An 11,620-nucleotide genomic window follows, 5' to 3' on the forward strand; every position below is an offset into this window, starting at 1 on the left:
AGACTTAAAACTATTGCGTGACGTGTGCGAGACGCGAGCTCAAGGATTTCATTTAATTTTTTTTTTTTTTCGTGCAGTTTAGTGAAAAGCATCCGGTAAGTCATGTCGTTTAATTTTACCGTCACGATATTTTTTCAGGTACGATTTGATAGTGACGATAACAAACAAAAAATATCACCGTAGACGTGCGAAACAAACAAACGAACGAAAAAAGTGATTTTACGATTGTTAGTGACACGTTTTTTTTTGTTTTACTATACGTTCGACATAATTATTCGAATTTGTCGTTTTTTATCATTATTATTATCATCATTTAAACTTTTTTTTTTTTGTAACGAAAAAAACATGAAAACATTACGTGGGGGGTGGCAGCGGCGGCAGCGGCATTTAAGATAAAAAATTAAAAAAGAAAATTCTTTTCCGTTTTTATTCTTTTTAATTTTTTTTTCTATTCGTAAATTATTCGTTATTATTATCATTATTATTATTATTATCATTATTATTTTAATATTCAAACCGCGAATGCGACAAAAAAAAATTTTCTTTTTTTTTTTTGATTTTTTATTTTTCATTTCGTTTCTTTTTTTTTTTTAATTATTAAAATTCTATAAAAAGAAAAAGAAAAGAATAATAATAATAAAAAGTAGCAAAGGATAATTAAATAAAAAGGGAAAATATAAAAAATAATAATAATAATAATAATAATTAAATTAAATAAATTAAAGGAAAGAACAGAACGAAATAAAAAAAAAATCTTTTTTTTAAAAAAGTAAAAAAGTAAAAAAAAAAATATTATTATTATTTTTTTTTAATAAATAATTTTTCACAAAGGAAATGAAAAAAAAAAGGAAAACGAAAAGAAAAAAGTAATAAAAAAAATGAATAAAATCAATTAAATGCGTGAAAACGGTAAAAACGATAATAATAATATTAGGAATAATTGTTATAATAGTTATCATTTTCGAAAAATGATGATGAGGTAAAAAAAGGAAACGGAAAAAAATTTTTGGCGCGAAAAAAATTTAAATATATCCGTGTTTAAACGTAATAATAAATTATTACCCGTAAGTTAAATAGAGAGAGAGAGAGAGAGAGAGAAAAAATGGCGAAATATTCGTGTTCGAAAATTGTTTTAATTTTATTACGTTTACGTATAGGTCGGGGTTCCCGTTGCGTTTTTTGTGTAACGCGGGCGTTTTTTTTTATTATTATTATTATTAAATATTAATAAACGCGGGTATCGATATTTGAATTTTAATTGTCGTTACACTTTTTTTTTTTTTTTAAAAAAAAAAAATTTAAAAAGAATTCCTACCTTATTATTTTTGTGCGGTTGTTAATCCGTTTGCGTATTTTAAACAACAAACGGCGACAAACTTGCGTGCATCGAATAACAATTTATTAAACCGTTTTTTTTCCTTTCTTAAGATTTTATTCCGTCGATCAAACGTACCTGAAAACAATAAGAACAAAAGAATTTTATATAAAATTTTACCGTTTCCGTTTTATACAAAAAAAAAAAAAAAAAAAAAAAATTGATTCGTTTGTTTTCCTTTACTCTACATACTTAATAAAATTTATTAATAATAATAAACAAACGACAAACGTTTTTTTTTAATTCGATTTGTTTGTTAGGTTTTATTTAAATTAAAAATCTTTTGGTTTGTGGTATATTTTTCAACAAGAACAACAACAACAAAAAACTTTTGAAATATTTTCTTGTTTTTTTTTTTTTGTATTTCTCTATATACTCTCTCTCAATCTCTCTCTCTCTCTCTCTCTCTCTCTCTTTCTTAAAGGGATATAACGTTTGTTTGTTAGAAAAGTTTAGATAATTTTTTTGTTTGTTTTTATTTAACAAAAAAACTCGTTTAGAAGAAGAAGAAAAAAAAAGTGAAACTATCACATAAATTAAAAATAATTTCGACACTTTTTTTTCCTTTTTTTTTTTTTTTTTTTTTAATTAAATTAGCCATTAGAACAAAACGATGGAAAAGATACGGATGAAGAGAGAGAGAGAGGGGGAAAAGTTGGGGAGGAGCGAGGGGACAAAAGGGCTTTAAATTTATTTTGATTTTTTTTTTTTTTTTTTATTCCAGAAAATGTAATGAGATAAAAGTAATGGAAGAAAAAATGGAAGGGAAAATGAAAATGGTAAGAGAGAGAGAAAGAGATAGACAACAAACAATAACAAACAACAACAACTTTGTTAACGTTTAATGTATAAGACGTGGTATTTCGACTGTAAGAATCATCCCTTTTAAGTATCCACCCTCCACTACTACCACCACCACCGCCACGATCATTTTTACTACCATCAACACTATCAACGTTACCCTTCGTAATAGGTTTTTCCTTTTTTCCTTTTTTTTTTTTTCCTTTTTAATAACTCACTCTCTCTACGATTGATGTGGATCTTAATAGGATGGAAACTCAATTTATGAAGAAAACAAAACAAAAAAAAAAAAAGAAGGAAAAAAATTTTCCAGAATTATAATCTTTATTTAGTTTTCGGATAAAAAAAAATAAAAATTTCCCGTTTCATTTAAACTAATTGCTTGGGTTTTATGTTTTCCGCCATTTTTTATTTTGTTTATTTTTTAATTTTCAAACCCCTTAACCTATTATTATTATTATTTCAATAAAATTAATTTATTTATTACTTCATAAAAAAAAAAAAATTAGTCGGAAAATTCTGGAAAATTTTTTTTTTGCGCACGCCCACGTGTTTCCTTTTACGCACACGCACACGTGTTTCCCTTTACGCACGCACGCACACACACACACGTTCCTCATTTAAAATTTTTTATAATTTCAAATAATTTTTTTTTCGTAACGGAAAATTTTTTTTAAAAGTTTAAAATTTTATTTATTTATTTATTTTCCACCTCCTCCTACCCTCCACTCTCCCTCCCCCGAAAAAAAATGGCGGATAAAAGTTTAAAACGTGTTTGAATTTGATCCGAATGATTTATTTTGTTTGTTGTAAATTTTTGGGCTCCTAAAAACTTTTTCTTTTTTTTTTTTTTTTTTTTTAATTTTCATCATCATCATTATTATTATTATTATTTATTTTTTCGGGAGCTTTTTTATTTATTTATTTATTTCGTAAATTATTTTAATGATGATGATGATGATGATGATGATGATGATGATGATGATGATAATAATAGTAATTTCCTCTTTTTTTCAGAATTTTTTTTTGTTTTTGTTTCTTTTATAACTCATCGTAATTTTTTTTCCGCCATTTTTTTTTATTATTCTCGTTTGTGTTATGATTTTTTTCATAACTTTTTTCTTTTTTTTTCTTTTTAAAATTTCTTTTCATAATTTTTTATCAAAAAAAAAAAAAAAAGATTTCAATTAAATTACTTTTGAATTAATTAAATTTTAAAATCAAAAAAAAAAAAGAAGAAGATGAAAAAAAAAAATTATTTTCCTTAATTAGACTCTATTATTATTATTATTATTATTATTATTATTATTATTATTATTATTATTATTATTATTATCATTATTATTGCTTTTCGTTGTTGTCGTTAATTTAAATATAACGTTTTATCGAAAGTTTTTTTTTTTTTTTCACTATTTCATAGTAAGTAACAAGATGAATAAAAAAAAAAAAAAACTGACCTTCGAAAATGCCAAAACCACTTTTACTACAACTTTCTTACTTAAACATGAATAATAATAATAATAATAAAATTAGTTAATTTTTATCGTGTTATGATTATTATCAAAACTTACTTTTACTTTCACGTCTTGATAATAATTTTCTTTTTTTTTTTTTCTTTCTTTTAGTTATTAGTATTATTATTATCATTAGTTGGAATCGTCATCGGCGCACCTACTTCAACGCACGTAAATCAAACGTCATTGTCATCATCATCATCATCATCATCATCGTCGTTAAAGAACGGTTTAGAATATTTCGAAACGACAACTAATAAAATTTCATCATCAACGTTAATTAACGTAATAATTAAAAAATCCGAATCGTCGAAACGTGTTAAATTCAATTTGAAAAACTTAGATCAAAGATCGAAACCTTTTTTTTACGGTAAAAAATTCGAATCGAAAAAAGAGTCCATTGCCAACCGGTTCGACATAAATGAGGCTAACAAACAAGGTAGGTAACACTGGTGGTGGTGGTTGTTGTCGTCATTCGATTCGGTAAGAATTCGTTTTAAAAAATAATAATAATAATAATTAAATATTAAAAAAAAAAAAAAAAAAAAAACGAATTCGCAAACCTTAATAATAAATAAATAAATTTTTAAGGTACGCGTCAAGGTTTATCAATACAGTAAACAATGCAAGGTTTATCAGTACGATAGGCGTGGCAAGTAAACCCCCTGTTATCATTAGTATCATTGATAATATTTAATGATTGATTTTAAAATAAAATATTCGACGAATTTTTTACCCGAAATAAAACGTTACGTAATTCTTTCTTATTATCATTATCATTATCATTATTATTATTATGTTTCATTTTTTAAATTGTGGCAATTCGTTCTCGTCGGAATTTTCCATAACATTTTATTTTACGTTTTTATCCTTATCCCTTAGAAATAAATGCCTGAGTGTTGGTGATGGTTGAACAAGTTTTGTCTTTTTATGACCTGAATTCATCTTACTTCTGAATTGAGCTCCCGTGATAACAAAATCTGTTATCAGGATCTGGAAAAGTTGTCTTCGAGGTAGATAGAAGAAGAACTGGAATTGTTTTGGTACCTTCTTTGCCTTCTTTTTAGTGTTTTAAATGTTTAACTTGAATGAACAAATTAGAATCGGTGTATCCAGCATGGTTTTATTATTATTATTATTTCATTCTTAAACACGACAGGATTTTGTGTACTTGTTGGAGTTTTTAAACATTCATTCCAGGTCCTTTCTTGAATCCATAGTGCTGTTGCCTTCGAAGAATATGGGCGGCTGTTCCACATAATGCGATTTCCTGGATGGTTTCTTCTTTTAAGTTCTTCAAAATCTTCTTTAAATTTCCTTTTATTGAATGTGGCATGGCTCCCAATGCTCCCAAGATTACTGAAATAGTTTCTGTTTCTACTCCCCACATCCTAGATACTATTTCTATTTCCAAATTTCTTCGGCCTTTTGTCGTCCACTTCTTTGGCTGACTGATGTTTTTTCTCCAGTTACTTCAAGTAATTTACACCATTTTTCAAAATTAAGAATGATATCCGGTTTGTTGTCTGCCACAGTACTGTCAGTGTCTATTTGTTATTATTATTATTATTATTATTATCAAATATAAAACAAACAAATTTTATCGTAATCAAATAATATTTTTACCTAAAAAACATTTCAAACCCTTTTTTTTTGTTTGTTTGTTTAAATTTATTTTTTCCTTTTATAAAAAGGAATACAAACGAAAACAATTTTGTAAAAAAAACCTTTTATGCGTTTACAGTAAAATTTTTAAACGCAAACAAAAGCAAATTTTTTTATTAATAATAATAATAAAAGTTTTACCCTTTAGGAAACTTTTCAAACTATTTTGCTTAATAATTTATTAATTATTATTATTATTATTATTTTATTTCAGATGGTTTAATTTCGCCACTGATATTAAATCCAATTCGAGCTTTACCATATAAAACTCCAGTTAATAATAATAATAATAAATTTGAAAATGATTCGAAAAAATATCAAAATTCACAAACAGGTGAGTTTGAATAAAAAAAAAAATTTTTTTTCATTATTATTATTATTATTTTGTTTACGAATATTAAATTTCAAACGAAATAAATATTTTCTTTTTTTTACATTTAATAAAAAAAAAAAAAAAAAAAAACAAACAGAAAAAAGTAAAAAAACAAACGAAAATGATTTCAAAGAAAATATTGAAGATTATACAACGATGACGTCACTCATTTACGACGATGGCGACGAGTACGATGACGAAACGATAATAGAAAATAAAAAAAATACTGCTAGAGAAAATGGCGATAGATCATTGGTTGTCGTTTTACCATTTAAGGGTGAAAATAAAAAAAATATAAATGAACTTTATACGAAAAAACCATTTGTTAAAATGATCGATACAGTTAAAGATTTAGAATCCGATGGTAGCAGTTACAAAGGTAATGATTTTCTTCCCCCCTCACCCCCCTCTTAAAAAAAGATTCGAAAATATTAAAAAATTTTATAATTTCAGATGAAATACCAAACGTAACGAGAAGAAAAGATGATGTCGGAACGACTGAATTTAATTCTAAAGAAATATACGCAGATAGTTTTTCCATTCCTGTCGAAACGACGACAGAAACTTTCGAAGATGTAACAAAATCATATACAAATTATATAAATCCAGAACAAGTAACACAAAAATTTGACAATCCTGTTTTGGTATATTCTAAACCTGTTAAATACAACGATGATGATGACAACGAAGATTGGATAAGTCACGATTCTAAACAAAATAATAATAATAATAATAATAATAATAATAATAATAATAATAATAATAACGAACCATTAGAACTCGATATTATCGAACAAATAAATGATGAAAAAAAATCAAATTCAAAAAAAAATAAAAAAATAATTGAAAGTATAGAAAAAACGAAAGAAATCGATCAAGTTATCGATACGTTGCCTAAAGACATGAAAAAATTTATTTTTGAACTTGGATTAAATAAAGATAATGATAATAATGATGATAAAGTAGGAGAAAAAAATGAGAAAAATGTTTTACAAGTTAAAAAAATAATACATCCTATAATAGATGCAAAATCTTATTCTGTATTTAAACCATTGTCATTGAATGTAAAAAATGATGATAAATCATTAACAGAAGACATGAAAACATTTTTAAAATCATTTGGTCTTTATCCAGATGATGTGAGATATACAAAATCAATCAAAGAAAATGATTCAAAAAAATCAATCAATGAAAATGATTCAAAAAAATCAATCAGAGGTGATGAAATATCAGAGGGACAACTTAATTTCTTACCAGATGATTTAAAATTAGTTCTTGAGGATATGGGTTTGCTTAAGGTTAGAGAGAAAAATGATGTACCATTTATGACAATCCATGTTTTCAAACCAAGCAATCATAGTGTGCCAAAATCAAATGAAGATATAGAAAAATTAAATGCAATTTTAACATCAATTAAAACAACAATAAATAAATCAAAATCTTTAACACCTGATGTTCAAAGTGAAATAACAGAAAAAGTTAAACAACTCAATACTTTCAAACGTGATACTGATAATTTACAAAAAATAAATAATCAAATTAAAAAAATGGTTTGGGAAAAAATATCAGAAACAACTAAACCTAGAATAGCAAGAAGAGTCACTAAATTATTTGATGGACCTGATCCATTAGTACTTACTGATGAGACTTTATTAAAAACTGATGTTAAAAGACAAGACAATGCCACTGATACATCCTCTGCTTCTTCTTCTGCTTCTGATGATGATAGTGATAGTGAAAATGGTGGAGATACAATGACAACTTTATCTCCTGATACAGCAAGTGATGAATCAGGAACTGTTACTGAATCTGAAAATACAGATTTATCAAATAATTCAACTGCTGAAGCTGATTCTAATTTAGAAGCACTTAAAGATTCTTTTGGAGGAGGAGAAACTGCTGATGATAGTGAAGATGTTGATAGTTCATTACCACCAAAAAAGCCCAATGGTTTATATCTTTTATTTGATTGGAATAGCTTTTTGGAAGTTGGTACTGAAGATGATGATAGAAGAGTAAATCTTAGATTTCAACCTAAAGTAGGGGATAGTAGACTTTTCTTGCCAGTCACCATTCCTTAATTATTATTATTAATATATTTCTTTTTGTAATTTTACTTAATAATTTAATACTACATAAATAAATTATTTTTTTAATATTTGTTGTTGTTATTCATACTAACCATTAATTAAATACGATGCATTAACATGAAATTATAATAATAAAACATTATTCAGTCTAATTCATCCGTTAATATCTCGGATTCACTAAAAACGATTAAACATTTCACTTTCACAAAAAAAGAAAACCGAAATCTGTTGCAACTCAACGCGCTCTGGTTATTTTGAACTTTTGGCGACAATGAAAAAGCTTCGTTTCACGTTGTTGCGTTATTGCGACAATGGACTGAAATTTACACTTCCTCATCGTGATAGATTTTCGGGATATTAAAAATTACTAGTAACTCGGTTGGTAATTCGATTAATGGTAGGTCGAATTTATTTTATTACTTATTTAATTTTTTATATATTCAACGTTAAAACAAAAAAACTTTTTGAAATGTTTTAATATTCACTTGAAAATAAATCATCTAATACGGCATCCCATAAATTTTACTCATGTATTCATTTTATTTATTGATTTCAATCATTATTATTATTATTTAATTTAATAGTTTTACTAATAATAAAATTTTTTTTATTGTATTTTAATTGCGTGCGACACAACAATAAAATGAATTTGTAAATTATTATTTACTTGAGTTGTAACAATAAATAGAAAAAAAAATTTTGTGACAAGAATAGGTTATGTCAAAATAAATTTTTGAAAATGAATAATTTGTGCTAGTTTTAATTCGTTTATTTAAAGTAAGAATATTTTACCTACGATTAAAAATAACTTTTGAGAATAAAGATTACAATCAACATTTATGGTTGTTAAAATGAAGCAATGTTGTGCAATAATAAAAAAAGTTTATACCCTTTGAGAAAATGTAAATAACATTCTCGATTGATCATTGTTATAAAGTACTTATTGTGTTTTAGAAAAAAGCTTTTAAAATTTAGTTTTTAAAATTAATAATTGTGTTCATTTTATATATTTGTTGTGTTGAATCTGATAATAAAGTTACAAAGTTTAAATTGACAAATGATAAGAAAATTGTTAATATTTTGTTACATTTCAGTTGCAAAGACACATTCAAATAACAAAATGGAGATCAAGATTCCAAGAAAGTGGATCTTCATTATTAACTCCCAAGCAACCCACCAGAGGACTTTCAGTCATCCAACAAAACCACCATCAAGGTCCATACATTTATTTAGATAGGACAGTTTGTACCAAACAAATATACAATTTTAGGAGTAACTTTTTAGGTATAGATGCACAAATATATTTAAAAAAAGTTTTTTTTTTCTTTTTCGAATTATAACAATAATAATGTGTTATAAAAACTGTACAAACGCATGATAATAAGAAAAGTCTTTAATCGATTTAAATAGATATTCAACATGTTCGAAAATATTCAAAAAATGCTAGGTCAGGAAGGCAACCAAACTTTTTTAGTCAGTTTTTTGAAAATGTCAAACAAGAAATGGCAAAAAATAAAGAAATGAAAGAAAATTTAAGAAAATTTAGAGAAGAAGCAGAAAAATTGGAACAGTCTGAAGCGTTGAAAAAAGCCAGGGCTAAATACATGACTGTGGAAGGTGAAGCATCGTTACTCAAAGCAAAATTAGAAAAAGTCAAAGACACAGTTTCTGGAGTTATCGAAGAAGCGAGTAAAAGCGAAATAGCCAAAAAAGCAGGTAGGTTAATCCCTTTCAAGTGACACCAATAACATTTTATGTTTTCATCGAATACCAACCACACTCATGTAAAAGCACTCATTTTCATGTAAAAAAAAAACTTTTTTTTTATAAAAGTCATTGTTAATTTCAGGCAAATTATCAGAAGAAATTGGTAAATCTGCACGTGACGCCGCAGAATCTTTAACGGCCAAAGGTCAAAAGATAGGAGATACGGATGCATTTAAAACAATAACCGAAGCTACGGCCGTCGTAAGAGATGAACTCGAACAAAGCGGTTCACAAGCTAGAGTTTACGTGTCTCCCATTAAATTAAGGAAAAGGTTAGAAACACCCGATGGGGAAACGAGAGTTTATGCTGCGGATGCTACAACCATGGACATCGAATTGCACAAAGATTCTAAGTTGGTGTCAAAAAGAATATCAAAGCATATATCGAAAAACTATTTTAATAATAATAATAATAACAATAACTCGATGAACTGTTTTTTTTTTTTTTAGATTTTACGAAAGTTGGCAAAACTTTAAAAATAATAATCCTTACGTTAATAAAATATTGGATTGGAAATTGAAATACGAAGAATCCGAGAATCCCATGATACGTTTAAGTCGACTATTCACGGACAAAGTAACTTACATAATGGGTGGAATTTTTCAAAACACGGAACTATCGGAAACTCTAACGGAAATCGTAAAAGTCGATCCGGGATTCACGAAAGCTAAATTTTTACACCAGTGCGAAACGGATATAATACCAAACATATTGGAAGCCATGGTTCGAGGAGATTTGGACATATTGCGGGACTGGTGTCACGACGGTCCCTACAATCTCCTTTCTCAACCCATAAAACAAATCAAAGCCATGGGTGGAAAATTGGATTCGAAAATTTTAGACATTGAAGGTTTGGATTTAACCGTTGGTAAAATAATGGATCAGGGTCCGGTTTTAATAATAACTTTCACGTGTCAGCAAATTCAATGCGTTCGAGATAAGAATAATAAAGTCATAGACGGGGATCCCCAAAAAGTAATGAGAGTCAATTACGTTTGGGCACTCTCGCGAGACAAATCAGTTTTAGATCCGAAAGCTGCTTGGAGACTCTTGGACATATCATACGAATGCATGCAACAGCTCGTTTGAACGTGACGTAATAAAGGAAACAAAGAGAAAAACCTAGAAAAAAAATTGGGGGAGACAACAAAAAGAAAAAGGATTCTTTATTCTAAAGAAAAAGACGTCTACTAGAAAACGATGATAACTCTTTTCACAGACTGTATTTTGTAAAAAGCAACAAAAAAAAAAAAAAAAAAAAAAAAACAAAATAAAATAAAACACAAAAAAATAAAAGATAATGATAATAATTATATAATAATATATGATGATAATAATAATAATAATAATGATAATAATAAATAAAATTGTAGTGAAAAAAAAGAAAAAAATTTTGTTTTGCAAATCATTTTACAATCTTTTTTTTTCTTCTTTTTTTTTTTAAGCAATATTAATAATAATAATAATAATAGTAATAATACGGAAGAGTGCGCTGGTGTTCCGCGGTTGACAAGCGTTTATGTCATATCGTTTTATTTAATTAATTTTAATAAGTTTTTTTTTAGAGTTTATTTATAAGTTACATATCAAAAGTTTTGTAATTTAGTCTAGTTTACAGTGATATAATTAGTTTTTTAAATTATTTAGTAATAATTATGTTATTTCAATTTTAAATTTGCAAGTAATCAACGGTTTCATGTGACAAAAGAAAGCGCGGGCAATGAAAAACCTTAGAAGGCACCTTAGTACATATGAGTTAAACGGATAAGTACCTCATTTTAAGACTTAAATTTCGCTTGAAAAAACGTTAGGCTAACAAAGGAATTGAACACATAACCAAAAAAAAATTTTCTTTTATATTTTTTTTTGGTTAATTATAAGTTATTTGACTAATTATATTTTTATCTTATTTAACAAAATAAGAATTAAAATAGTTTAATATAGGTTGATACATGATTTTCAGGGTTATACCCCTATTGTTAAGTGTTCACTTGTGATTGTATGTTATATTAGCCTTGTCTTAAGCTAACTTAA

At 26.5% G+C, this 11,620-nt stretch overlaps 2 protein-coding genes across 2 annotated transcripts; both read left to right on the forward strand.

Moving 5' to 3' along the window:
- Positions 1-5,884: 5,884 nt before the first annotated feature.
- Phum_PHUM286080 (uncharacterized protein) lies at positions 5,885-8,076 on the forward strand (the record flags this gene model as incomplete). The annotated part of the gene is made up of 5 exons (XM_002426875.1): positions 5,885-6,107; positions 6,182-6,427; positions 6,584-7,231; positions 7,298-7,767; positions 7,966-8,076. 5 exons carry the CDS (start codon positions 5,885-5,887, stop codon positions 8,074-8,076), a joined length of 1,698 nt encoding a protein of 565 aa, XP_002426920.1.
- A 593-nt stretch (positions 8,077-8,669) lies between these two features.
- Positions 8,670-10,675, forward strand: Phum_PHUM286090 (import inner membrane translocase subunit TIM44, putative; the record flags this gene model as incomplete). The annotated part of the gene is made up of 5 exons (XM_002426876.1): positions 8,670-8,699; positions 8,913-9,090; positions 9,229-9,534; positions 9,668-9,938; positions 10,036-10,675. 5 exons carry the CDS (start codon positions 8,670-8,672, stop codon positions 10,673-10,675), a joined length of 1,425 nt encoding a protein of 474 aa, XP_002426921.1.
- Between the last annotated feature and the right edge of the window lie 945 nt (positions 10,676-11,620).

Source organism: Pediculus humanus, genomic scaffold (assembly GCF_000006295.1).
Source record: "Pediculus humanus corporis 1103172107667 genomic scaffold, whole genome shotgun sequence".
NCBI classification, from domain to species: domain Eukaryota; kingdom Metazoa; phylum Arthropoda; class Insecta; order Psocodea; family Pediculidae; genus Pediculus; species Pediculus humanus.